The sequence below is a fragment of the Paraphaeosphaeria sporulosa genome (genome assembly GCF_001642045.1).
Source record: "Paraphaeosphaeria sporulosa strain AP3s5-JAC2a unplaced genomic scaffold CC84scaffold_10, whole genome shotgun sequence".
In the NCBI taxonomy this organism is placed as follows: domain Eukaryota; kingdom Fungi; phylum Ascomycota; class Dothideomycetes; order Pleosporales; family Didymosphaeriaceae; genus Paraphaeosphaeria; species Paraphaeosphaeria sporulosa.
The window spans coordinates 276972-302249 of NW_017253369.1; the positions used below are offsets into that span (position 1 = coordinate 276972).

General features: G+C 55.3%; 10 protein-coding genes across 10 annotated transcripts; 4 read left to right on the forward strand and 6 right to left on the reverse strand.

Moving 5' to 3' along the window:
- Nucleotides 1-217: 217 nt before the first annotated feature.
- CC84DRAFT_194080 (HET-domain-containing protein) lies at nucleotides 218-2277 on the reverse strand. Its single transcript, XM_018185542.1, has 4 exons — nucleotides 2023-2277; nucleotides 1642-1971; nucleotides 482-1590; nucleotides 218-429 (listed from the first exon to the last, which is right to left on the reverse strand). Exons 1-4 carry the CDS (start codon nucleotides 2025-2027, stop codon nucleotides 290-292), a joined length of 1584 nt encoding a protein of 527 aa, XP_018031767.1. The 5' UTR covers nucleotides 2028-2277; the 3' UTR covers nucleotides 218-289.
- A 427-nt stretch (nucleotides 2278-2704) lies between these two features.
- On the forward strand, nucleotides 2705-4360 carry CC84DRAFT_1153157 (uncharacterized protein; the record flags this gene model as incomplete). Its single annotated transcript, XM_018176830.1, has 1 exon — nucleotides 2705-4360. The coding sequence occupies one exon, from the start codon at nucleotides 2705-2707 to the stop codon at nucleotides 4358-4360; it is 1656 nt and encodes a 551-aa protein (XP_018031768.1).
- Nucleotides 4361-4509: 149 nt separating this feature from the next.
- On the reverse strand, nucleotides 4510-5910 carry CC84DRAFT_191095 (RTA1-domain-containing protein). The gene is made up of 2 exons (XM_018185538.1): nucleotides 5094-5910; nucleotides 4510-5044 (listed from the first exon to the last, which is right to left on the reverse strand). The coding sequence occupies exons 1-2, from the start codon at nucleotides 5638-5640 to the stop codon at nucleotides 4659-4661; spliced, it is 933 nt and encodes a 310-aa protein (XP_018031769.1). The 5' UTR covers nucleotides 5641-5910; the 3' UTR covers nucleotides 4510-4658.
- Nucleotides 5911-7638: 1728 nt separating this feature from the next.
- On the reverse strand, nucleotides 7639-8780 carry CC84DRAFT_1153165 (acyl-CoA N-acyltransferase; the record flags this gene model as incomplete). The annotated part of the gene is made up of 2 exons (XM_018176831.1): nucleotides 7639-8249; nucleotides 8516-8780. The coding sequence occupies 2 exons, from the start codon at nucleotides 8778-8780 to the stop codon at nucleotides 7639-7641; spliced, it is 876 nt and encodes a 291-aa protein (XP_018031770.1).
- A 3554-nt stretch (nucleotides 8781-12334) lies between these two features.
- CC84DRAFT_193108 (cystathionine beta-l) lies at nucleotides 12335-14128 on the reverse strand. Its single transcript, XM_018185540.1, has 3 exons — nucleotides 13821-14128; nucleotides 12725-13771; nucleotides 12335-12671 (listed from the first exon to the last, which is right to left on the reverse strand). Exons 1-3 carry the CDS (start codon nucleotides 14031-14033, stop codon nucleotides 12573-12575), a joined length of 1359 nt encoding a protein of 452 aa, XP_018031771.1. The 5' UTR covers nucleotides 14034-14128; the 3' UTR covers nucleotides 12335-12572.
- A 521-nt stretch (nucleotides 14129-14649) lies between these two features.
- On the reverse strand, nucleotides 14650-17069 carry CC84DRAFT_193106 (uncharacterized protein). The gene is made up of 4 exons (XM_018185539.1): nucleotides 16938-17069; nucleotides 16823-16885; nucleotides 15399-16772; nucleotides 14650-15346 (listed from the first exon to the last, which is right to left on the reverse strand). Exons 1-4 carry the CDS (start codon nucleotides 16955-16957, stop codon nucleotides 14698-14700), a joined length of 2106 nt encoding a protein of 701 aa, XP_018031772.1. The 5' UTR covers nucleotides 16958-17069; the 3' UTR covers nucleotides 14650-14697.
- A 544-nt stretch (nucleotides 17070-17613) lies between these two features.
- On the forward strand, nucleotides 17614-19733 carry CC84DRAFT_1099939 (mitochondrial heat shock protein-like protein; the record flags this gene model as incomplete). Its single annotated transcript, XM_018174843.1, has 3 exons — nucleotides 17614-17640; nucleotides 17692-17887; nucleotides 17941-19733. The coding sequence occupies 3 exons, from the start codon at nucleotides 17614-17616 to the stop codon at nucleotides 19731-19733; spliced, it is 2016 nt and encodes a 671-aa protein (XP_018031773.1).
- A 1605-nt stretch (nucleotides 19734-21338) lies between these two features.
- CC84DRAFT_194195 (uncharacterized protein) lies at nucleotides 21339-22507 on the forward strand. The gene is made up of 2 exons (XM_018185543.1): nucleotides 21339-22343; nucleotides 22408-22507. Exon 1 carries the CDS (start codon nucleotides 21557-21559, stop codon nucleotides 22334-22336), a length of 780 nt encoding a protein of 259 aa, XP_018031774.1. The 5' UTR covers nucleotides 21339-21556; the 3' UTR covers nucleotides 22337-22343; nucleotides 22408-22507.
- A 598-nt stretch (nucleotides 22508-23105) lies between these two features.
- Nucleotides 23106-24500, forward strand: CC84DRAFT_1099681 (uncharacterized protein; the record flags this gene model as incomplete). Its single annotated transcript, XM_018174837.1, has 1 exon — nucleotides 23106-24500. The coding sequence occupies one exon, from the start codon at nucleotides 23106-23108 to the stop codon at nucleotides 24498-24500; it is 1395 nt and encodes a 464-aa protein (XP_018031775.1).
- Nucleotides 24501-24523: 23 nt separating this feature from the next.
- On the reverse strand, nucleotides 24524-25204 carry CC84DRAFT_191079 (YjgF-like protein). The gene has a single exon (XM_018185537.1). It carries the CDS (start codon nucleotides 24944-24946, stop codon nucleotides 24548-24550), a length of 399 nt encoding a protein of 132 aa, XP_018031776.1. The 5' UTR covers nucleotides 24947-25204; the 3' UTR covers nucleotides 24524-24547.
- Between the last annotated feature and the right edge of the window lie 74 nt (nucleotides 25205-25278).

The following is a 25278-nucleotide window of genomic DNA, read 5'->3' on the forward strand; positions in this document are numbered from 1 at the left end:
GGCGGAGGTGGAGGGTGATGTCGGCACGAAGTCGCCCACACCGCGTAAAGCCCGCTTTCACCGTCGTCACTCCTCGCATCGGTCACTATCCGCGCGCGGGCCGTGCTCGCATTGACGTACAGCTTGGGATTGTTCGAGAACATTGAAGTTGCGGACGCCGGGAAGCCAAACTCCAATTTGAACATTTCCCTCACCGCTGGTTTTCGTACGTCCAGCGACGCCGCGTACGCTTCGTGCCTCCCCCAGATAGTCTCGGGATATATCATCTGGTTCGTTCGCGCAGCGTGAATCATTTCTCTATCGAACTCCACGCCGCCCTGCCAGCCAAGCCACGACCAGCTCGGGAATGCCGGATTGCGGGACTGGAGGCGGTATTTGCGCGAGCGCCAGCAGAAGGTCTGATCGAAGGCGGATATGGGGAGGCCGAAACTAAAGGCGGACGGTGAGTCGTCGACGACGCCTTGATAGCGCTTGAAGATACCTTGGAATGCATTCTGCTTGTCGAAAAGGTTGGTGAGATGCCTCTTAGAATAGAACTCCACGGCTGAGACGTAGGATTCTAGGTCTTCGCCTAGGGGAACGGAGAGCATACCGCCGACTGAGTCAAAGCGGGCTTGGGGTGTACTGCTGGTGCTTGGGGTGCCATCGCGGCGGTTCAGAGGGGTGCCGGTGGCAGTCAAGATGGTGCGTTGACAGTGCATGTATACACCTCCGGAGGTGAACATGAGGATGCGGTGGGAGAGGACCTTTTCTTGGTAGCACCAGGCGCGGGAGCTCCAGGGGGCGGATTCTAGAAGGTCTTCTAGGTCTTCGACTGTTTCGCAAGTACTGATGCCACTACTCGGAGGATCGATTACAGTCGTACCTAGTAAACCGACGTCAGCCGATTCTGCAGACACCGCAGCAATAGTACACTTTGCTGCCGCGTAAATCTGCCTCATCCGCAGAATCTGAATCTTCATCTCGCGTATAGAGTCCTGCTTGATGCAGAGCGCGTCGACCCACAAATATCTTTCCCCCAGATTCCGACACAGCAAGATAGCGTCGCGTATTGTCGTGGGTATGTCAGGCCAAATCGTGTCGAGTCCCCCTTCTTGCATCAGCACAGGCGCAGTTTGTGCTGTGAGCTTGGGTTGATTTGTATTGCCCCAGACGTAGGTCAATGCGACAAAGGAGCAAGGCTCCGGTGCCTCCACGATGCATTTTCGCTCAACATCGATCATCTTGAGTGATACACCCGGCAGCTGCTGCCATAGGATAGGCTTAGCTCTGCAGGCTGCGTGCTCGGAGTCGTGGTCGCAAGTAGCGAGCCAGTTGCTGATGGGATCCAGGTCAAGGTCTTTCAGAGTGGATCGCGTGGCTTTAGTCGTTGGCAACAGCGGCGGTGACGCAAGCTCGAGCCCTTTTATAGACCGGCTGAGTGGGTCCGCTGTCGCAGATGAGTCGGTTTGCCTTCCCGATAATACGATACCTGGACGGCGCTCTTCGAATTCTTCACCCCAGGGACACATAATCTGTTCGTTCGGCCACAGCTGTTTGTACAAAGCGATCGCATCGATCCACTCCTTGTCAGTCCAGCGGCCATCTGAACTGCGAAACATACTTCAGCTCTGTACTTCTAAACAAAAGGAACAAGCTTACTTCACCTCCACGCAATCGGGCGCCAACATAAACGCTCTCAACAACACACACGCCACCACAAGATCGTACGGTTTCCTAAGCGTCTTGACAAAGCATCCGCCTTCCGCAGATAGTATGAACGGCTCGTGAGAATCGTCGGCAACACCATTGACGAAGATTCCTTCTTTCTCATCAACGACGGGTGCCGTGATGGGGGCGTCGTCTTCAGTTGGTCCTGAGAGCAGAATATCGGATGCTTCCAAGATGAGTCGCGTTTCATCCAGTAGCTGGCGCCATGCTTGCTGCCATTCGAGCGTATCCCAGCTGTGGACGGTGTAGTAGTGGGTGTAACTGAGGCGGTTAGCCATGAGCCAATAGAGGAAACTGAGAGGGATGCTCTACCCCATGTTCTTCCAATGATTGATACCCTGTACTGTGCGGGGAGCGCAAAAGGAGTCTCACCCATTGTAAAGAGGAAGTGTGCCTGCATTTTAACGTCAAATCCTCGTGTGTACGGCCTTGAATGAAGCCTGTGGCTGGTGCCTTGCTGCCAATGCCTCCGCCACTATTAGTAGCTTAGTAAGGATAAATTAGGCAGGTGCTAGGATGAAAGGGCTAGTCGCGTGGGGATATGGAGTTAAAAAGGAGATCAACAAATTGGTAGACATAATCAAGTGTGGTGTAAGAGTGGTCGATGCTTTTGAAGTGGCGGAGTATCCCATGAAGGCTGGTGTGTTTAAAGAGCACCTGCTCGCCCGTAGACAGCAAGGACACATTGTGTCGTGGACCCACCAGAGAAGGGCTCCAGGTACAGAGATGAGATGCAAGCCACAAATACAAGCAACACGGCGATTCCGTGGCCCAGACCATCCAATCTGCCATCCATCGATAGCAGTATGCCCTTGTGATGTGTAGAAGCGGAGAAGGCATACCAACCTATCCCACGCGCCCCACTCCACGTCCGGAGCCTCGGCACCTTGCCCTCCGAGACCCGCTAAAATTTCCAGCACCCTCACCGAAACCAACGAGCAACGCGCCCATCCCTCACCCATTACCGCCTCTCCCAGCGCCCGGGCCCGCCACAATGTTTTCTGTACCCGGCTGGAACGTCTCCGCGAAGCTCGCCACGCAGGTCGAGAAACCGAAGCCCGCGAAAGAAGAGAAGAAGGGCAAGAAGGCGAAGAAACAAAAGCAGAAGCAAGAGGAGCAGGTCAATGAGGGCAATGTCGGAGAGATGTGGAATAAGGTTATTGAGGGGAGGGTGGAGAAGCCCGTGAAGAAGGTGGAGGTGAAGGAGGTGGTGCAGAAGGAGGCCGCGCCTGCGGGTGAGGGCGAGCAGGAGAAGAGAGGGAAGAAGAGGAAGAGGGGCACGCGGGGTGAGGGGAGGGGGCCTGCTGGTGGGAAAAAGGCTGTTGAGGACACGGACGGTGCGCAAGCTGGTGCTGAGGCGAAGGTGGAGGCGGTGGAAGAGAAGCCGAAGCCAGCGAAAGACGGCGAAGCGAAGCGCGACAAGAAGAAGGCTAAGAAAGAGCACAAGAGCGAGCAGCCCGCCGCAGATGCAGTTTTGCCGCCTGCTGCTGTTCTCGAATCTCTCCTCCCGCCCGAGCCCAAAGGCCTGACGCCGCTGCAGAAGTCCATGCGCCAGAAACTCGCTGGCGCCCGCTTCCGCCATCTCAACGAGACGCTGTATACGAAACCTTCTGCAGACTCTCTTGCGCTATTCAAGGAAGATCCTTCCATGTTCGAGGACTACCACCGCGGTTTCGCAATGCAGACTGAAGGCTGGCCCGAGAACCCGGTAGACGGCTACGTAGACGCGATCCTCACGCGCGGAAAGTTGCGAGACCAGAGTGCATCCAAGGACAAGAAGCGGAAAGAACAACTGGGTGGTCGATACCGCGATCCCACGAAGGCAGAAGTCGAAGAACCCGTCACAACAGGCGCTCTCAAACCGCTCCCCAGGAACCTAAAAGGCCACTGCACAGTCGCAGATCTAGGCTGCGGTACGGCCTCGCTCTCCTACCGCCTGCAGCCCCACATCAAAGCCCTCAACATGCACATCGACTCGTACGACCTCTCCAAGCCGTCTGGTCCCTCCGGCCCGCTCGTGAAAATAGCAGACATCTCCGCGTTGCCCTGCGCCGACGCCTCCGCTGACGTCGCCGTCTTCTGCCTCGCGCTCATGGGCACAAACTGGCTCGACTTCATCGACGAAGCGTACCGCATCTTGCGCTGGCGCGGCGAGCTCTGGGTCGCCGAGATAAAATCGCGCTTTGGCCGCGTCGAGAAGGCGAAGGGCGGCAGCGGCAAGGGCAAACCGCCCATCAACTCCATCGGCAGCCTGAAAAAGGGCGGGCCCAAACCTAAGAAGCAAGATCGCGAGGATGGAAGCGACCTCGACTCGGCCGACGAAGCCGAGCTCGCAACCCGCATCGACGGCGCAGCCGCAAAGGAAGGGACGGACGTCTCGACCTTCGTCGCGGTGCTGCGCGCGCACGGCTTCGTGCTCGACGCGCCGCAGGAGAAGCCGGCCGCCGCGATCGACCTGACCAACAAGATGTTCGTCAAGATGCAGTTCGTCAAAGCGGCGCAGCCGACCAAGGGTAAGAACGTGACGGCGAGCGTGAACGGGCTGAAGATGGGGATGAAGGGGAAGAAGTTTACGGCGGTCGAAGACGACGATCCGGACGACGGGGAGAACGCAAAGGTGCTGAAGCCGTGTTTGTACAAGATTAGGTAGGCCCTTTTTGGGGGCAGCACGCATCAGCCCTCGTCTCCAGATGTCGAAGCTCGTATCGCTTGGTATATGAAATCTAAGTTACCCAAGTGAAGAAACGGGCGCCAAAAAAGAAATTACAGTAGTGTATGTAGAGTAGTGTATGTAGTGTAGTGTGTCGTTAAGATCGCTCTGACGCTCGACGCCGACTCTATCCTTTACCGTTCCATCCCAAACTCCGTGAGGAAAGCGAAACATGGCCATGTCCCAGATTCCCAATCCCAAGGGTGCTTCATCCTGCACGGCCCCAGATGCACTCCACCTACGCCATAGCACTCATCTCCGTCTCACTCTCACTTACACTCTTGGCTCCCTTCTTCTTGCTGAACAGCGTGCCGCCGAGCGCAGGGAAGAACCACCCCGGATGGAACGCCGTCTGCGCAACAACAGTAACGAGGATCATGACACCCTCCAGGACAATGAACTCGGGCTCATTGCGCATGATGTCGTTTGCCCAGCCGCCAAGCAGCTCAGGGATACGATAGATGCATCGAATGAGGATGCCAAAGTACGCGACGACGATAGCACCAGCGAAGAGGCGGAACTTGGTGGAGGACCAAAGGGCGATGGCCTCGGGGGAGAGTTGGTCGCGGCGACGGTGGGTGCGGAAGGAGTATTCGAGCACGATGGCGGCGAAGATGGCGAGGACTGGGTGTTGTTAGTGAGTGGGTGGAGGGTTTGCAGGAGGGGAACGTACCGACGACCTGGAAGATGATGCCGCCAATCATGATATCTGTGCCTGCGTCGAGCGCTTTCTGGTTGTCGTCGTCGGCGGTGGCAGCGAGGGCGCCACCAGCGCTCTGCAAGACAAGAGAGGTGATATCGCACGCAATGAAGATGTACGTGTACCAGTTTGGCCGGAGGCGACTCCACTGCTCGCCGAAGCTGATGACGATGTGCTTGAGCGTGAGGTATATACCCGCTGCTAGGAAGGCAGGGCTGAAGATGAGCATGACGATTTGAATTGTGAAGCCGTTATTGTCATAGGGATTGTTGTGCAATTGGATCCGTCCAATGTATCCGATGAGCTCGCCGAGACAGCCCAGACCGACTCCTATCATGTATGTCCATGTCTTGTAGCGGATACCGAGACCGACCTGGAGGATGAAGGCAAGACCGAAGGCGGCGGCGAAGAAGGCGTTCCAACCTAACGATGGGTAATAACCATATACGGTGCCCTCAACAGGACATTGTGGTCCAACGCTCTCACATAACTGTGGGACTTGGACTTTGGGACCGGTCATCTTGGCCGAATATTGGGAAAGAAAAGTGGAACCAGGAGGAGACTGTCAAATTCGCCTTCGCAAGGCTAGGGGGCGATGAGAAGATATAGGTGACTCAGGGCGATGAGAAGATATAGGTGACTCAGGGCGATGAGAAAGAAGGATGAATATTAGATGTTGGCTATGGGCAGACGTGGTAGCCGAATGAGGCAGTAAGAGTTGGGGTGGTGGAGTTGGCGTGTGCAGCTTACTGTTATCTCATCGTCGACGTGGGTGCCTTATTATATGAATACCCCCTCGGATGGATTTGACATTACATGTCATAGACCACTCCGCAGGATTCAGTGATTCGCGTCCACTCTCCCAGCACTGCCCGCTGCTAAAACCCGATCACTGCTCTACGAACATAAGATTCGAATAAGGGCAAACCTGGTAGCGATGCGGTTCGCCTAGGGCCAAAACTGGACGCGATTCGTGGTTCCGCGATTTTTCAGTGATGTGATTTGACCATCTGTCTGGGATGCGCATCGACCCAGCGCATGAATAGCCTTTTGCGTCTTGGATGCCAAGTGCTGTAAGTTCTCCAACACCGCCCGTGCCTGTAACTCAAACATTGCCTGACATGGACAGAAGGCAGATAAGCGGCGTGAGCTTTGCTGCCATGCGATTCGTCCATTTGCGTATTGTGCGAGCGATGAGCCATTGCGTCAGTGCACAGTGCCTCAGCCTCCAATGTTTTGAACTTTCTGGTCGCAAGTCTAACCCGAGAAGGAAGACAATGTAAGCAGCCGCGAGCTAAGCCTCGAGTTTCCTCTCAGCTATCACCCGGAGTGACGCGGACACGACCTGGTTGTTTTGTGGGTACTGTACACATCGGCATTTTCCTCGACCGGAGAGCTGGCCAGAGAATTGTACCGTCCTCCGTTTGACCTCAGAACGTTTTCTTATGGATGATCTGGTCGGTGATGACAGCGTGATCTACAAGAGAATGCCGCCAGCAGATACCCTATAGATGGTCCAATGCGGTCCCATCCAGTGAGGTCGAACAGTATTGGCATTTCGCACAGGATGAGATCGGATCTAAAGCTGGCATCACCGAATATGCCGAATGCGAAGAGAGCGGAGCGGAGGGCACGCTCGTAGCGGTCGCAGAGGAGAGGAGGCTCCGTGCTCGGCTCTAGGCGGACGAAAATCATCCCGGGTGACTATGCGATTTCGGGCCTAGCATGCGACCGCCGACGGCTTCCGTGCAGTTCCCACGAGCCTCGCCCGTACGCGAATACCGCCAGGGAAAGAGATGCGCACGTGGGGTTAATGTGGTTCTCTTTGATCGTTCCAGGGGTGTCCTACTGCCCGAAGAGTGGCTCTGGGTCGCCAGATGTGCAAAAGTAGCCCTGTTGATATGTAAACAGCAACTAACGTCATTACGCGCGCTGCATCCATTCCCATACGCGCTAGCGCGGCGTAAACGCTTTACAACAGACAGCCCGCAAAGATTACCCTTTTAGGAACTCAGTTGCTGTGCAGACACTTGAGGGACTTTACTTGGCGTGTGTTTGTTGCGAAAAGTACTTCTTGGGTGTGCATCGGGGAACATGCGAGTTGCGAGCTGGACCGGAGACAATGATGGCTGGTGACGGGGCTGTTGACGTGTACTGTGACGATTTCAATTGATCGTGGTTTTGGCGAAAGAAGCTCCCGGTCGCGTTGACAGAAAGGTGCGGTTGTCTCGAGCGGGATTGAAGTGGAAGATGGAGGATGGAGGTACAGCGTGCAGCAGGCGTGGATGTAGTGGATTGGACAAAAATAGCCTGCAAAGCATCGCGTCGCTTCCTCCCAATTCTAGACAACAGGAGCTGAAAGTGAAGGCGCAATGGCAGTCTAATCACGAAGAATCGAGAGAATGCAACCTGCCATTCATCATTCATCGTAAGCTCTTGTTGCTCATGCCCATACATCATTCTGATTTTTCATCCCAAATCTCGGCCATCCAGAGAACGCCAATTCGTTGAGACAAGCTCAAGGGTAGACATCATCGTCGTAGTTCACAGCGTCGAACTCCATAACCATGTCGATCCAGCCACCTCCGCCATACTGGCACGCGCTGGCCCCAACTTTTTCGAACCCTGCACTCTCGTAGAACTTCACGAATCGCTCTCTGCATATCAGCGCGACCCGTTTTCCTAATCCTGCATCCTTCATCCGCTGCGTCCACGACCTCAACAAGACTCCGCCGAGGCCTTTGCCGTTGAGGTCCGGGTGCACACAGAGCGAGTGCAAACATATCGTGTCGCCATCTTCGTTGTGGCCGGTTGATGGGGTAAGCTGATAATTCGTCTTCCAATCCGATGGGTAGGCCATGGCGTCGTCGGTAACGACGTTGCTGCCTTTGAACTTGGTCGCTATGATGTGACCCATGAGTATTCTCTTGCGGTCAGAGTCTGCAGAGTCCACTGAAGGGAATTCTTTACGGGCTTTGATTATTTTGGAGAGTGGACCCGAGACAGTGGGGTAGGCAGAAGAGAAGAGGCCGCTGCATAGTTCGCCGCAGACTGTCAGGCGGTATGCTATCTGCAGATATATCAGCCAGGGTGAAGTAGATGATGTACTATGAGGTGCAAAGACAGGCCCTCTAACAACATGCAGTCTTGGCAGAAACGGGGCGGAGGTTGGGCTGCTGTGGTGCTGTTTTCGTGCATCGGGTGGCTGAACGGTCAAGCGGGATACAGTTGCGCATGATGAATGAGCGGTATGCTGTACGCTTTGAGAAGAATGCAGCCGATTGATGCCTGAAGATACCCGAAGGAGACGTCGTCGCACAAGCACGCATCAAGGCATGGAGGGACAGCGAGATGGACCAGGGTGCAGCGGAGAAATAGGCATGGAAGCAGACCACCCACCTTTTCCCGCGACGCCGCCTCACTCTCGTCGAAGGCAGCGTGCTCGAGCCAGTCGCAGTCGTCCAGGTCGTCCTGGTTCAGCAAGGAAGCAAATGGATGCAGGTCAGTCATGCGCTTGAATCGATCCTCAACGAAGCTGGTGGGCACTTGGTAGAGGGACGGCATTGGGTGCGGATCTTCGGGGCTGTCAGCGGCAGGTTCCTTTGACAGCGGCGGCATCCCCTCGAGCGTCTTCTTATCGGCTAGCAGATCCCGCGGCATGCTGACTGGGCGCTGGGGTTGGCTTTCTAACGATGAGGGGATGTGTGGGAGGTGACCCGTGATCGTTTGATGTGCTCCGGGGGATTTGGCCAGACCCTTGCCGCCGTTGTAGATCGCATGCGCGTTAGCCTTCCCTGCCTGTACCACGAGCATATACGAACATGGCTACTTGGCAGGCGAGGCGGCTTGCCGGCGGAGTGCACCAAGAGGGGCGGACAAGGCTGCGTGCTGCAAGTTCGTCGAGGTGACATGCACTTGGTCTCGGTGGAGGCCGGCAGCGGCAACGGGACGGTGGTTCTTTGCTGTCCACGGTGCAAGAGGCAGGCAGGCAGGTACCGGGGCTGCAGCTCCCCATGTCGTGCGAGCAAACAGACCCCGGCGGCAGGCGCCAACCCGGTCGCTGGACGACTTCTCAGAGGGCTCGCCGCTCGCAGGTGGTGGTGTATATAGGCTCGAAATCCCGCGCAGCTGCTGGTGCCAGGATCAGCCCTCTTTGGCCGTCGTCCATCCAGCGTGCCAGCCTTGTTGCTGTGGCCTGCAGTCATGGCCTCCCGCCGCACTAGATTGCAGCTGCCCCGCGGCGGCCCCAGCCCCTGCGACGGGCTGCAGACACGCCGTTTCATGACTCCAGGCAGTGTCCGACGTACGCACTGCGTGCTGCCTACCGCGCTCCGCACAGCAGCCCAACCACGGCCTCCCCGGTGCCCCAGGCCTCGCCATTGAGCCCCGGTGCGCTGCTATAATACGCTGACGTAGCGCGCTCGCGGCCACCGCGTAACCGCCCATGATGCCTTCACTTCGTCGCCGCGCTCCTCGCTGATTATTAACAAGCGCAAACGGCCGACCGACCGCCTTCCACCGCCTTCCACCTCGCAGCAGCTCTCGTGCGTGGAGGCAACCCGCCCGGGACAAGCCCGCTGTCTTATAAGCCACCAGCCAACGTGCTGAAACCCGTGTGTGCATCCGCCGAGTGGGAGCCCCGCCGTCAACCACCCAGATCCCCCCGCGCTCGTCGCCCTCCGCGTACGGTGCGACCTCCTCTTGCCTCCTTTCAGATCGACCTGCATAGCGCAGAGGGAGCCCGCGCCAGCTGACCGCGACCATGTAAGTCGCGCCGAAACCGTCGTGTGCAACGTGCCAGCCCCGATGGCTAACCGCTCCTCAAATAGGCCACGCGTAACAATTTCCATCACCTCGCCCAGCGAGACGGACCAGCCGCTCATCACCCTCGATCTGCCCGCCGACCTGACCCTGAGGGACCTCAAGGCCTTCATCGAGGCCGAGAACCCCAGCTGCCCCGCCGCCGCCCAGATCCTGTTCTACAACGGCATGCCGCTGAGCGACGACAGTCAGACATTGGAGCAGGCCGGCGTCAGGGATAACGAGATGATGGCTGTGCACATCCGGCAGCATGGAAATGTGCAGCCACAATCTCGCCCTCGTCAGACGCGCCAACAGCAACCCGCCGGAGTGCCACCCCCGGATCCAGAAGATGTGCGACAGCAGCTCTTGCGCAGCCCGCCCACTTTGGAACAGCTCGCCAGGCAAAAGCCCGAGCTGGCTGCTCTCGTCAACGACCCCGTTCAGTGGAGATCCGCCTACAACCAGATGCAGCGTGACCAGGAGCAAGCCCGCCGCGAGCAGGAGCGCCAGATCCAGCTACTCAACGAAGATCCCTTCAACATCGACGCCCAGCGGAAGATTGAGGAGATCATCCGCCAGGACCGCGTCATCGAGAACCTGCACACTGCCTACGATCTCAATCCGGAAGGTGAGCATGAGCTCCCAATCGCTTGCTCAGTGGCATGCTAACAGAACAGTCTTTGCCTCGGTCCACATGCTATATATCAAGACGGAGGTGAACGGCGTCCCAGTGAAGGCTTTTGTCGACTCTGGCGCCCAAGCCACCATCATGTCCCCAAGTTGTGCCGAGAGGTGTGGCATCATGCGCCTTCTGGACACGCGCTATGCTGGTATCGCCCGTGGAGTCGGCACGGCTGCCATTCTTGGTCGCGTGCACCACGCCGTTATCAAGATTGGCGGAGTCGACATGCCGTGCGCCTTCACCGTCATGGAGGGCAAGGACGTGGACCTTCTTTTCGGCTTGGACATGCTCAAAAAATACCGAGCCAAAATCGATCTGGAGAAGAACGCGCTCTGCTTTGCGGATACTGAAGTGCCTTTTCTACCTGAACACGAAATTCCCAAAGGCTTCGGCGCGGATGAGCCCACTGTGCCCGGCCCTGGCAATACCGAGATCGGGACCAAGACTGGTGCCGTGAAGCAGGCTGGCGCTGGAGAGTCGTCAGTAGCGGTTGGTGAAGCTCCGAACCAGCCCTCGTCACAGCCTGCCGCACCAGCACAATCTCAGCCTGCACCCGCGTCGTCGTCATCATCATCTGCACGGTTCCCGGAGGAGGACATCCAGCAGCTTATGAGCATCACCTCTGTCCCCCGTGAAGTTGCTATCAACGCGTTAACCGCGGCCAACGGCAACATGGACGTGGCAGCCGGAATGCTCTTTGGCTAGTGTCAACTTCAGAACATCCTGAGGCCTTGAAACCACCGTCGCCTTCAGAACGCCAATCTAGACGGTCACCAACTGAATATTCTTATCCGAAAATGATGAACTTCAACGGCAGCTCCAACGATTTCCCTTCTGAACCTGAAACTAGAACTTCACGGCGGCTGTGAGGCATGGCATGGACATAGGCATGGAATGAAGTCACGACATGGCACGATCACAGCTCTTAGCACTTGCATGGTATCGCATGTATTAACTAGTCTTCCTTGACCATTACACGTGCGCGATCATTTCCTTTGGATCCTTCGGGCTGTTGAAGCCGGAGTGAGAGGTGTCATGGGGATGGGATGGAGGGTAGACTGATAGATGTGATGAATTGAACGAGTCAGAGCGGACCACCACAGTATGCGTGACGTGAAGACATGCAGGATGTCTTCTGCTGTCCCTTCCTCGCAGAGTACCTGACGAACTCTGAATTACGCATCCCTTACCACGGCATACCTGTGAGCGACGGACAATGCTACGCTGCCATCGCAACACTCGATGTTGCAAGTATGTCTTGTTTCGTCTCGTCGTGCATGGCCAGAGCCGGCCTGCCCTGCGTCGATGCGCCACCACCATCGGGCAGCCACGGTGCCACTTCCTCCCTGTGATCCCCGCGAATCCCTCGATTCCCAGCGACGTCGCAGTGTGCGGTGGGCCCTCGTCCTGCTCGCGGGTCCATCGCACCGTTGCGCTCGTGCACAGGAGCTCTTGTGGGTCGTTTTTTCCCGGGTACCAAGTCAAACCCATTCCGCACGAAAAAGTCGTATTCGCACAACGACACCTTCAAAAGCTCATGCGCTCCTGCAAACATACACTCCGACAGCGAGGCTAAGCAACGGGGGTGTATTTGGACACGTAAACTGCGTGGGGATCCCAAGTCATAGTGATGGGGGACCTCGTAAGTAGACATTCGCTTCTCGCAGGTCAAGGCCCAAATGTAAATAAAAAATTGCCATTTGATTGATTCGAGCTCGAAATCCCATACTCCAAGCTCAATCTAGCTACAGAAAATACGCGGGTCCTTTCCACAAGGTCCCAGGTGCTGTGTGTATATCACGTTAACAGGGAGGGCCTGACAGAGGTGACTAGTGTTAAGGAGAGTGGACGAAGCGAAGCCTGTGCAGGAAGGCAGGTGCGGGTTGTATCACGTTACCATGAGGGTGTGGCATGGCAGAGGTGACTGGGTGGTGCCTGGGGTGACAAAGATGGCGAGAGGGGTAGGTTTAGGAAGAAGAAGAGGACGCCTCCGACTCAGCAGCGTCGCTGATCTTGAGCGCCTGGAAGCCCTCGGGCGTGAGGTTGACGGCGCCTGCTTGGACGAGCTACACACCATCAGTCAGTGCACAACATAATACAGGAGAGGAAAGTGACTTACAGCACGGCTAAGATCATCGATCAAATCCTCCGGATCCTCAATCCCTACGCACAAGCGGATAATATCCTCGGGCAGCGCCCGCTCCGCGCGTGTCTTTGCATCGATGCTTGCGTGGCTCATGCGACACGGCATGCTGATCAGGCTGTTGACGCAGCCGAAGCTCACGCTGATGGCCCAGAGGCGCGCGCTCTCGACGATGCGCTCCGATACGTTGACATCGCCCGTCTCGAAAGACAGGACCGCGCCAGCGCCCCGCGCCATGCTCCAGTGGAGGTCGTACTGCGGGTGGGACTTTAGGCCGGGGTAGCGTACCTTGAAGCCGTGGGACTCGAGGAAGGTTGCGATGCGCATGGCGTTGGCCTGCTGCTTTTCCATGCGGACGCCGAGCGTCTTGATGCCGCGGAGGAGCAGCCACGAGTCGAACGGCGAGAGACCACATCCCGACGCGTTGATTGTGAAGTACAGCTTCTCTCCCAACGCGTTGTCGTTGATTGCGATGACGCCGGCCATGAGATCGTGATGGCCTGAGAGATACTTTGTGCCGGACTCGTAGACGACGTCCGCACCGAGGTCAAGTGGGTTCTGTAGCATGGGGGAGAGCATGGTGTTGTCGACTGCGACGACGGCGGCCGGATTCGCAGCGTGCGTGATGGAGGCGATGGAGGGGATGTCGACGATTTTGATGAGCGGGTTGGTGGGGGTTTCTAGGAGAACCATGGCGGTCTTGTTGTTAACGACGGCTCGGAGGGACTCAGGGTCGGTGGTATCAACGTGGTGGACGACGATGCCTCCGTGTGTGGAGAGGTACTTCAGCAGTCTGTTTGTTCCGCCGTACAGATCGTCTCCGGTAACGACTTCGTCGCCCGGTCGCAGTAGTCGCGTGATTACATCGAGAGCTCCCATGCCCGACGAGACGACAAGCGCGCGTTCCGCATTCATAATCTTGGCGAGGTGTCGCTCGAGATGCGTCCGTGTGGGATTCCCAGAGCGTGTGTAGTCGTACTCCATTCCGCCACCCGTCGCGGATGTCTGCTTGAAGGTTGCAGACTGCACATATTAGCACTCAAGTGTTCATCCACATCGAGGACAAGCATACCTGGTATATGGGCACGGACGCGGCGTTGTACTGGTCGTTGCTCTCCGTGTAGACCAGCTCCGTTGCCAGAGCATACTTCCTGCCGCCATTGCGTGGTGTGCTTGGTGCGGGCGACGGTGGCAGATCGTGGCCGTCGAGGTCGTGTGTGGTCAAGGCCTTGCCCGCGCCATTGACTTTGTCCTTCGAGCTCCCAGGGAAAGAGCCTCCAGACATGGCGGCGGTAATGTGCCTTGCGACTCGTTATCCAAGACTGTGGGAAATGTGGGGTTGAGATATGCGTCTAAATCTCAACGGTATTACACTGTTGAAGTGGTCGATTGCTAGGTGTGATTGAGAACCACAGCAAGCTCTGAGGGTTGAAGAGGTAGACAGGAGGATAGAGTGAAGTGCGAAAGCGATGCGCGATGCTGCAAGGTACTTTTGGTCTGACGTGGGGAGTCACCGCTGCTATTGCGCCATCGACAAAGGCCGCCACTGGCTCGGTTGTCATACTGCCCGACCATCGGCCCGCTCGACCTTACCCCGGATCAAGCACGATACCCATCACTATCCGCACCACCCACCTCCGCACGCGCTGTCGAAATGGGGTAAAAAGGTGCTTTTGTATACTTAGAGATGCGAAGGTAGCGGGTATTCATACTGCACCCCATTCCAACACCTGGATCCAACACCATTACCAAAAAAAGCATACAGGAAGAGTATCGCCGACCGGGTCCAACGCCGATGCTCGCAAGCCATGCCCGAGAACCCAACGCGCAACTGCCGTCATGTCCGTAAATTGACCATAGCCCCAACCAGCCAACCGAGAAAAATACAATACAGAGAAGCGCTAGGGGAAAAGTCGAGGACGCCAGTGACGATTAGAATGGCAATATGTTCATCGCGGTTTGATGGCTGGGAAACCCTTCCGCTGGTGCAGGTTCATACGGAATTCGAAGATGCCCTCCTCCGTGCCGCAGTACAGCGTGCGACCGTCGGGGCTCATTGCGAGGCCTGCAGTCCGTAGTCCCAGAGCGGGGTCATACATGTTGCGGCTTGCACGACGGTAGCCCCCTCCGAGACTGTACGTCTCCAGGGGCCCTTGCGCTTCGCGGGCAACGCGGAGACGCTCTCGCATCTGCGTGAGCTGTCGCAAACGTCGAAGTTCATTGCGTAATTCTGGTGCGGCAGAGGAGCGCCCGCCGTCTGCAGCCCGCGCGTTGCGTGCTAGCGCTTCTTCAATGGTCCGCCATGCTTCGTCGGTTGACGCAATCATCTCGTTGTTGTCGCGACGAATCTGCGCCGTGATGGGGTTCGGCGACCTTGTTGTAGCACTACCTGTGATGTTTCCTCGGTGTGGCGGCGCATCAGACGTTCCTGTAGTAGCCTCATGAGGATCCGCTGTGAGGTCGCGCAGAACGAGAGACGCGCGACGCTGGGGCACTGCGCGTTCCGTGGATTGACGAGTGATTTCAGAGACGAATTCCGTAAAAGTATCAGCAAGCCGCGTTTGAGCTGTGGTACGTCTTGCGGGTTCCGCTGGCTCCCTAGAACGTGTTAGCATGGGCAAATGCTCGATCTGAATGCTGGTACGCGTACCTCATGCTCTCAGCGGAAGAAGTTATGTAGTTGATGCTTCGAGGCGTGATGCCAGAGCCCAACCCCTCGCGCCGTTGCCTCACATTTTGCAAAGTCTCAAGAACCTGTCTTTCATGAGCAGTGAGGCCGGCATGCGGATCATCATCCGATTCGACAACTCCAAGCCGCCGGTGAAGCCTCCTGCGCTCTGCCGAATCGATGTAGTCGTTCGCAAGGTTGGCTGCGGCGCTCGTTCCATCTGCATTCAGTGCGTGGCGATATGTCCGAATGAAGTCTTCTTCTCGTCGCAGATCACTTAGCTCTTCTACCTCAAAGTTGGCAATTTCCACTCTATCCGTGCCTTCGTTCTTGGGATCCAGCGTGAGGACTTGTTTCACCTTGAGATTGGAACGAAGATCAGCTATACAGACTCTAGCTTGATCTTCGCTCCAAATGAGGAAGTCCCAAGGCGCTGGGGAGAACAGCATGGTCCTCACAGCACCTGCGCCGTAGGTGATGTCCGGCCGGGTTGAGCTAACAAGCTTAACAAGAGCATCCTCCCCATATTCGCATCTCTTGAGAAGCTCTGTATCGAAGACGGAGATGTAGCCACACTCGGAGCCAAGGGCGCATAGGCGGCCTGATGGTGACCAGGCCGTCGTGAAGTAACCCTCAATGTGCGACCCTGTGGGTACGTACAGACACACCTCGTGAAGCAACGTCCAGTCGGGCGGTGTCGATTCCACGCGTCCCTCTAGATTCTTAGCGATATTGGACTTCTTGTTCTTGTTGCGCTCAAAGAAGAAACCATTGTGCATGTCGCCCACGGCCACCAAGTATTGTCCGTCCGGCGATATAGTCGCGTGGTTCATGGCAAATGGAAAGTCCAGGACGGTCACCTCTTGCTTCCGGGTAAGCGAGTAGAGACGGACTGTCTTGTCGTTGTTTGTGAGGACTGCCACGACATCCTCCTCCTTGTCTCCATCCACTGGGAGCTTGTGTATCGAGATCGAGTTCACGATGTCATCTCCGATCTTCTGGTAGTCCGGTCGTTCGAGAGAGCCGAGGCCAGCCGGGCGCGGCAACGTAGGACGGCTGGCGAAGTCGAGCGGAAGCAGGGCATCGACATGGGTAGAGTTGGCCGGAGGGAAACCCGTCACTTTGATGGCAGCAAAGTGGCCGTCGTCGGCGCCGCCCACGCAGACGAAGCCATGTCCGGCTGTGGTGCAGCGGGCCTCCCAGTCCAGCTCCGCTATCTTGGTCTGGGTGTGGGTGGTCGCATTCAGGCAGTAGACGTCGGAGCCCGCATCGCGGCCGGTGGGTTCGTCGCGATTGCTGGCGTAGTAGATGAGGTCTGGCTCCGGCGAGCTGATGAAGTGGCGCAGCTGGTAGTGCCTGCATGCGTCAGAGGTTGCCCTTTACGAGAGGCATGAGACGTCACGTACGCGATGGGAATCTTAAGCGGATAGAAGGACCTGGGCGGCAGCACAAACGCGTCGGTGTCTCGACTTCTGGTCTGGTCAGCACGGTGTCAACAGAGATAGAGGCTAGAACACGCACAAGAAATCATCAACGGCCATGCTTCAGGCGCGGGTGGATGGCAGCATGGGGACTTGGCGGACAAGGCGGTTGTGCGACAGACCGCGATGATGTCAGCCGGGGGCGAGCTGCAGCAATTCTGGGGGTGAAGAGGTGCTGTGCGCGCACAACGTCGGGAGAGGGGCGGCTCTTATAGATGGTTGGGGGCAGGTCGTTCGTAGGGGTGATTGACTGCTGCGTGGCACAATTCACAGGCAGCTGCTCCTCAACGAGCTGCGCGTTCCATCATCGCGGCGCAGAGCTTCCCCCACGACGCAGCGAGCTCGACACGTGAGCTCCCGACACCGCGCCAAGAGCGTGGACAGCGCATTGCACCGGCCCATTCTAGGTGCAATGCGACGCACGCTGTCCAGAAATGATGCCCGCCATCCAGCGCATCCGCACCCGGCGGCAGCCTCACTTGGGCGGGCTTCCGACTCCCTGCCGAGCACAGACGTAACCTCGGCGCCGTCGCAAAACGCCAAGCCGTCTTTCCCTTCTCGAAATTTCTAATTCGACGACTAAAACTTCTCCTGTCAAAGCTCCTCTCCATCTTGCCATCATATAAACATCCTCCTTCCCATCAGTTAATTCTCTTTCTCCATCTGCTTTTGTTGTTTGCGCCCCATTCTCGCAACACACACCCACACATCACATCATGTTCTCTTCAAGAATATCACGAAGCGTAAGTATGCGCGCGCGTGTTCATGAAAACTTTTGACTGACCTCGTCCCAGGTCATGCCGCGGGCAACCGCTGGCCTTCGCCGTGTGCAGCCCTCCGCTTTCAGATCGCCATTCCTTGCGCGAGGATACGCAGAGGGTTCTGATGAGAAGGTGAAGGGTGCCGTTATCGGTATTGATTTGGGTACCACCAACTCGGCCGTGGCCGTTATGGAGGGCAAGGTCCCGCGCATCATCGAAAACTCAGAAGGTACGTAGCCACGTCATCTCCAATCGCCGCCACATTGACTAACCATCACCCAGGTACCCGAACAACGCCTTCCGTCGTCGGTTTCACCAAGGATGGCGAGCGTCTGGTTGGTGTCGCTGCGAAGCGTCAGGCCGTCGTCAACCCTGAGAACACCCTCTTCGCGACCAAGCGTCTCATCGGTCGCAAGTTCACCGACGCTGAGGTTCAGCGCGATATCCAGCAGGTACCCTACAAGATCGTCCAGCACTCCAACGGTGATGCTTGGCTCGAGGCTCAGGGCCAGAAGTACTCGCCCTCCCAGATTGGTGGTTTCGTTCTCGGAAAGATGAAGGAAACCGCTGAGGCATACATGGGCAAGAACATCAAGAACGCTGTTGTTACCGTTCCTGCCTACTTCAACGACTCTCAGCGTCAGGCCACCAAGGACGCTGGTCAGATTGCCGGTCTTAACGTTCTCCGTGTCGTTAACGAGCCTACCGCTGCTGCCCTAGCCTACGGTCTTGACAAGTCCACCGACAGCGTCATCGCCGTCTACGACCTTGGAGGTGGTACCTTCGATATCTCCATCCTCGAGATCCAGAACGGTGTCTTCGAGGTCAAGTCCACCAATGGTGACACCCATCTCGGTGGTGAAGACTTCGATATCACCCTCGTCCGCCACTTCGTCAACGCCTTCAAGAAGGAGCAAGGCATCGACCTGAGCAACGACCGCATGGCTATCCAGCGTATCCGTGAGGCCGCTGAGAAGGCCAAGATTGAGCTTTCGTCCTCTTCCCAGACCGACGTCAACCTGCCCTTCATCACCGCCGACGCTTCCGGCCCCAAGCACATTAACCAGAAGATGACCCGCGCCCAGCTCGAGAAGTTGGTCGACCCGCTCATCTCCAAGACCGTTGAGCCCGTCCGCAAGGCCCTCAAGGATGCCAACCTCCAGGCCAAGGACATCCAGGAGGTCATCCTTGTTGGTGGCATGACCCGTATGCCCAAGGTCACCGAGTCCGTCAAGAGCATCTTTGGCCGCGACCCCGCCAAGTCGGTCAACCCCGACGAGGCTGTCGCCATTGGTGCCGCTATCCAGGGTGCCGTCCTTGCTGGTGAGGTCACTGACATTCTGCTTCTCGATGTCACTCCCCTTTCTCTCGGTATCGAGACCCTCGGTGGTGTCTTCACCCGTCTGATCAACCGCAACACCACCATCCCCACCAAGAAGTCCCAGGTCTTCTCCACCGCCGCTGACTTCCAGAGCGCCGTTGAGATCAAGGTCTTCCAGGGTGAGCGTGAGCTTGTCCGTGACAACAAGCTGTTGGGCAACTTCCAGCTTGTCGGTATTCCTCCGGCTCACCGTGGTGTTCCCCAGATCGAGGTTACCTTTGACATCGATGCCGACTCCATCGTCCACGTACACGCAAAGGACAAGTCCACCAACAAGGACCAGTCGATCACTATCGCCTCCGGCTCCGGTCTCTCCGACTCTGAGATCGAGTCCATGGTCAGCGATGCTGAGCGCTACGGCGACCAGGACAAGCAGCGCAAGGCCGCCATTGAGGCTGCCAACCGCGCCGACAGCGTTGTCAACGATACCGAGAAGGCCCTCAAGGAGTTCGAGGACCGTCTCGACAAGACCGAGGCTGAGAAGATTAAGGAGAAGATCAACGATGTCCGCGAGAAGATCGCCAACAGCCAGTCTGGCGAGGGCGATCTCACTGCTGAGCAGATCAAGGAGCTTACCGACGACCTCCAGAACGCTTCCCTGACCCTCTTCGATCAGATGCACAAGGCTCGCAACGAGAGCCAGAACCAGCAGCAGGAGCAGAAGCCTGAGGGTGAGGGCGAGAAGAAGCAGTAAACGCCTTGCCTCGCTGTAACCTCTTTTCGTCATTTACATCAGTCATTTTCCGCGGCAAAAAAGCAGGCGTCTTGCATTACGGTCTCACTGGGAAGGTATGGGTCTCTTAGACGTGTGTCCGTGTATTTTTTGCTCTTGTACGTTCTTCACTGTACCTATACCTCGGGCGACTAGCTTCCTCTTCTCTTCTCTTTGGCTTGGAACAGCAGCATCTTGTTTTACTACTCCCTACTAGCTTTTATTGGAGCGACAGATGTACGAGGGGGGATATACCTGGATTGTGGAGGGATGAAGAAGTGTAACAAAACCATCATGATTGCGATAATGTGGGGTGGAGGAAGGGGAAGACGTATGTGTATTATAGTGAGATGTGAGATGGTTACGTCAATGTCACTTCTTTCTCCGCTCTCTAAGTTTGAGCAGTTGATGTGTACTGGGTGATGTAGAGTTGACATTGATGGGGTGTTCCTGAGAACGTTGATGGTGCACAGCAGCACCATCATTCTACGCTGCGATGCACCAGTTCAGACAACGTCTGTCTATAAACTACTACTACTCATACTTCTGTATAGCCTTCTTCGGAGGAACGAAAGATGGTCGAGAACACTGTTATGTGTTGCCTCGCTGTGGTGTGCTCTGGGAGAGGTCAAAACGCCAATCCCGCCGTGCTATGGGATGCAGTGCTCCTGTTGTGGACTCGCCGTGCGGTGCCGATGTCCATCGTCACCGGCACTATACGCTGCGTGATTGCCACTTTTGACGATGCTTGTGGATATACGTCTGCTCTTGACCAGCTCTACTCCTTACACTTCGCACGCCTTTGTTAGGGAACAAAATATGCCTCTCTCGCCACTTATGTGCTGCTTTGTCTAGCATGTAAAAGCACACGACTTCCTCACCTATGGGGTGTCCCTCGATTCAGCTCAGCGCAACTACATGGGCTGCGGTACTCCCAGCTTGGGCTTTTCAAGCACCGATGATGTTTACTATTGCTTTGTCCTGCGTCCGTAGCGCTTTATATGATTTGGTGGTTTCGGCGCCTTCAATGTGGAGTAGTCGAACGAAGATGGTATCTATCATCACGTTTTGCTGCAAGGTCATCGTTTCAGGCAATAAAAAGTCTATATGAACCCGCTCAAGAGTAACTAATCTCCTCATACTTGTGTATAATTACAGCGCCTAAATGCGTATTCAATGACTTCCGTGTGTTTGCTTGTTGGGGTGACTACAAACGACCATTGCACCCACTTTATGGGTTGTCCTGTGGAGAAACCAAAAGCCTAACTCGGATCGACGTATGAGGTTTGTGGCGGAAGAGAAGAAAATGATTTGCACATGAGAGGACTTATATGAGGCTTCTTTGCGAAGTGACGGTGTTCTCCCCATCGCTTTGTCCGTATATAATCCCACTTTTGGAGAAGCCTGCTCACTACACGTCTGGTCTGCGCAGCTCCTTATCCGAAGACTAAAGGTGATCGATACGCCAAGCTATATGCTACCCTCGCGGGGTTTCTACAAAAGAAGATTCTTCATCATAGCGGGGTTTGCTCTGCAGCGACGGAAAAAGACGATCCCACCATTACATGGGATTTGCGATGGAAGAGAGGAACATTATCCAAATATGACGACGCTTGTTAGGCTCTCTTGGGGGTAACTGATGCCCATCATCACTCTATCCTGGGAAGTCGGCATTTTGGAGGGTACGGTCTGCATAATCTCGCTTCTGACGACCGCGATGCCTCACAACTCTGCGCGTCCCCTCTGGGAGCTGAAAGTAGGTGCTCCGTTTTAAATGTGCCGCTTCGCCGGGATGTCTACATCAAATGGTTCCCAGCCATCCAGAGTGTGTTCTGGAGTTAATAAACACGGCAAGAGGCGGTTCGACGGATCGCACGTTTCCAGCACCGGAACATTGTCCACCTCACGACGGCGGTCAGGTTTTCTTGTATTGCATAATGATGCTGTCCAATATCGCCACACAATACGTATCCGCTGCTCCGGACGAAGTATGCTATATATTTCGTACACAAGGTACCTTGGGCGACTCTTACTCTTTACGCTTCTGCATAGCTCTTCTGGAGACTAGAAGCCTTAACTTTCCATCAATAGGTTGTTGTGTTGGGGGGCTAAAAACACACTTATCAAACCAAATCATGGGATGTGCCTTGGGAAAGACCAAAAATGCATTCGGTGTATATCATGAGATCTGCGTGGTGGAGAACTGGAACTCATGTATGACGACGCTTCTTATGCTTTCTTGGGGAGTGATGACATTCTATAACAGTGAATACTACGTAATTACTGCTCTGGACGAAAATGATCTTGTACGTTGCCCACGCTGGCGACGTCTTGTTCTTTACACTTTGGAGACTTTCTCTTGGGAACTAAAAGTTGACTTGAGACTGTGTGATGTGCTTGCTTGCCAGAGTGTTTCAAAGAGAGAACCCTCAACATATACGAGGGTTCTTCTGCGGAGACTAAAAACACTTATCGGAAGCTTGAATGGTGGGGCCCGACGAAGAACTGGACTTATATCTGGATTGTGTCCGAGCCCAGTGAAGAAATTCTGTGCAGCAGGGCTATGGAGTACGCGGTGGAAGTAAGGAACATGTGAGTCATACTAAATGCTTAGGGTAGGTAAGCTTTGATGTGCTGACTTGTTGGCGTTGGCCAGTGTGTACAGTCCATATTCGTGGAGAGTTGATGATGTCAACCACCAATCACGACAAGCTGCCCTGAAGTTTTGCACGATGGCTGTTTATATAAACTTTGTCTTGGGCGCACTTTATCTCCACGCTTCTGTACTGCTCCAATAAAGAGACGAAAAAGATCTTGAAGCCTTGACATGTGCTGCCCTGAGAATCTAGGGGAAAAACAGACCTAGGACAAATATGATGCGCCCTGTCGAGACTGACAGCAAATGGCGTACTTGAATATGTGGTGACTGATGGATAGACCGTATGCCATTGAAGAAATCACCTTCGTGGAGGGTAGAGGATTTGATGTCAATCTCCTGCCAAAATGGTGATACTTACCGATGAAGAGCACGGGAAAATCGGAAGCCTTTCGTGAAAACCGACGAGAGAATCCTAGAGGCGATGATGGCAAGCACCAGAAGACCAATGCCATGAGGCAGCTCGGATTTTATCGCCATCTTCAGCTACCGCCACCCTAATTCCGCGCTAGGCTAGCGCGGTGACGAACCAAAGGTCTCCGATTTAGGCTTGTTTCCTTCCTGCAACCCCATGCATTCCTCACCTTGTCCCCACTTACTTATATTGATTTGGACCAAGAAGCAAACACAAGAGTTGCTAATCTCGCTTCATAGTGCGGAGCGTTTCGCTGCCACTGCGCTCGCAGGCCCTATCGGCCATGTCGTCCCCATTTTCACCTACAAGCAACTTGCGGCGCAAGAGAACGGTGGAGGGTTCTTGTTGGCCTTGCAAACAGCGTCGCATAAAATGCGATCTTACCAAACCAGCATGCCACCGTTGCATAGCTTCTGGGACCGAAGACTGCAGTTACGACAAACTACTACTCAGATGGAAGAAGCGGCCAAGCAAGAGTATGCCCGAGACGACACAGCAAAGCCTATTAGTGCACAGATCCCTCAACGATATGTCGTTGGCAACGAACGAAAGGAGAGCAGTGGATTATTTCAAAGGCCGATTGTGGCCACTTTTCTCAACGGTTCACGAACCCATACCGCCCCCGGTGGCTCTGGCTCTACGATCTCAACCGGTACTCCAAGCGTTGTGCGTGTTCGCAGAGGAGCATCGCGCACTACAAGAGAAAGGCCAAGCTCAACATACTCTCGAGAATAGACGACTACATTGCTTGACGGTCATACGAGGGGAGCTGGGTTTGGAACAGACCGAGACAGCCTCACTATCTGCACTTCTGGTTGCTGTTCTACTCCTTTATTTTCTGGAAGGATACGTAAATTGCGCCGACGATGACGCATCGACGCCTTGCCATGCATCAGGGGCGTCGGCTATACTTGACGCTCTTGGTGGCTTCGATGCGGCCTACATGTCGTCCGATAAGATGACTCGAATGCTCCTATCTGAGTTCGCTTCAACTGATCTCACAGAAGCTATGATGCAGGACCGGAGAACGCGCTTCCCTAGCGTGATATGGGCCCGAATGGAACCTGGCTCAGTTTGGTGGGAAAGCCCACTGGGAAATAGATCGTTAGCCACAGTTTTGGGAACAATGGCGGACATGACGTCCTATCGTCAAGATGTAAAAGAAGGAACAGAACCGTGTAATGAGATGATACAGGCCTTCGAAAGAGCACTTCAGCCGTCATTTTCCATGCTCGAGCATTCCGCGGAGGAACAGAAACCACTGGGATTGAAATGCGACCTCTTTGATGCAGTTACAGCGTCTTCGCTGTCCCTGAATCGATCGTTCCAGCACGCGGGTCTGATCTATCTTTACAGCGCTATTCTTCACATACCGAATCATCACTTCCTAGTGCAGCAACACGTTCATGCGTGTCTGGAATGTATTCAAGGAATGGACCCGAAGACCAAGGTGCAGAACTGCGCGCTTTTTCCGCTCTACGTCGCAGGGGCACACGCGATCTCCGGACCCCATAAGGCAACTGTCTTGGAGAAGCTTGATGTAATCTACAAAAACCTCAGATTCGAATCTGTTACCTGCGTCCGCATGACGTTGGAGCAAATATGGACGACTTCAAGTCACACCAGTACCTGGAACGATTTGTTCAAGGGCGTCTCACCATGCGCACTGGTCATATGAGAGAGTTCCATTGATTTCATACATATCGCTCAATACTCAAAAGCTCCCTATGACTCGATCAGGGCTTCGACTTCAATTTCCACCTGCATGCCTTCAATGCCAAGCTTCCGAATCTCAACGCAGGTGAACACGGGCCGTCGGTCTGGCGTGAACTTGCGAAAGTTCTCAATGACGTAGTCTGCGCTTTCATCAAGATCGATGTGGAATGATCGGACGGCGTATACGTTCTTCCAGGAGAGCCTCCCATCTGCGGCTTGCAGAGCCTTTTCGACGTTAAGGAACGCAAGCTCGACTTGCTTCTTCAGATCCGAGACAACCTTGCCTGAGTCGTCCCATCCACCTTGACCCGATGTCTTCACGACATTTCCGATCTTGACGGCCTGCGAGTAGTGGAATGCCTCGGACTTTTCTTCGGTGCCTGCGTAGTTGTGGACAGATATAGACATTTTGGTTGTGGGGAGGAGGCGAAAGATAATTGGAGACAGAACAAGATCAGACTGCAGCAAAGTTTGCGAGGATATGCTGCTCGTGTCTCCAGGGCCACGGGTCTAAATACACTACGCGTACCACGAGTAGGGGCAGGAGCGTCGTGCCAAGCTGGAGGGGTAGGCTTGTCGCTGCCGGTGTGGAACATCGCAGACACCTTCTATTACGTGTACCTCAATCTCATCCATCTCTCGTGAGCATCTAAAGTTATCGCATTACCCCATCATGTGGAGCTCGTCAGAACGGGTCGGATTCACTCCGCGGACTGCTAGTTTTCGTGCCCTTCTGATTA

Excerpts from the sequence above, each read along its gene's own strand:
- CC84DRAFT_194080 (XM_018185542.1), bottom strand. Across the intron at positions 1,591-1,641 it reads CCCGATTGCGTGGAGGTGAA|TTCAGATGGCCGCTGGACTG; the intron begins GTAAGCTTGTTC and ends TATGTTTCGCAG. Across the intron at positions 430-481 it reads CAAGCAGAATGCATTCCAAG|TTTCGGCCTCCCCATATCCG; the intron begins GTATCTTCAAGC and ends GTCCGCCTTTAG.
- CC84DRAFT_191095 (XM_018185538.1), bottom strand. The coding sequence starts at position 5,640 with ATGACCGGTCCCAAAGTCCAAGTCCCACAGTTATGTGAGAGCGTTGGA. Across the intron at positions 5,045-5,093 it reads CATCATCTTCCAGGTCGTCG|TCCTCGCCATCTTCGCCGCC; the intron begins GTACGTTCCCCT and ends AACAACACCCAG.
- CC84DRAFT_193108 (XM_018185540.1), bottom strand. The coding sequence starts at position 14,033 with ATGTCTGGAGGCTCTTTCCCTGGGAGCTCGAAGGACAAAGTCAATGGC. Across the intron at positions 13,772-13,820 it reads CGTCCGTGCCCATATACCAG|TCTGCAACCTTCAAGCAGAC; the intron begins GTATGCTTGTCC and ends TAATATGTGCAG. Across the intron at positions 12,672-12,724 it reads TCGATGATCTTAGCCGTGCT|CTCGTCCAAGCAGGCGCCGT; the intron begins GTAAGTCACTTT and ends GATGGTGTGTAG.
- CC84DRAFT_193106 (XM_018185539.1), bottom strand. The coding sequence starts at position 16,957 with ATGGCCGTTGATGATTTCTT. Across the intron at positions 16,886-16,937 it reads ATGGCCGTTGATGATTTCTT|TCGAGACACCGACGCGTTTG; the intron begins GTGCGTGTTCTA and ends CCAGACCAGAAG. Across the intron at positions 16,773-16,822 it reads CCGCTTAAGATTCCCATCGC|GCACTACCAGCTGCGCCACT; the intron begins GTACGTGACGTC and ends TGACGCATGCAG.
- CC84DRAFT_194195 (XM_018185543.1), top strand. The coding sequence starts at position 21,557 with ATGGTTCCCAGCCATCCAGAGTGTGTTCTGGAGTTAATAAACACGGCA.
- CC84DRAFT_191079 (XM_018185537.1), bottom strand. The coding sequence starts at position 24,946 with ATGTCTATATCTGTCCACAACTACGCAGGCACCGAAGAAAAGTCCGAG.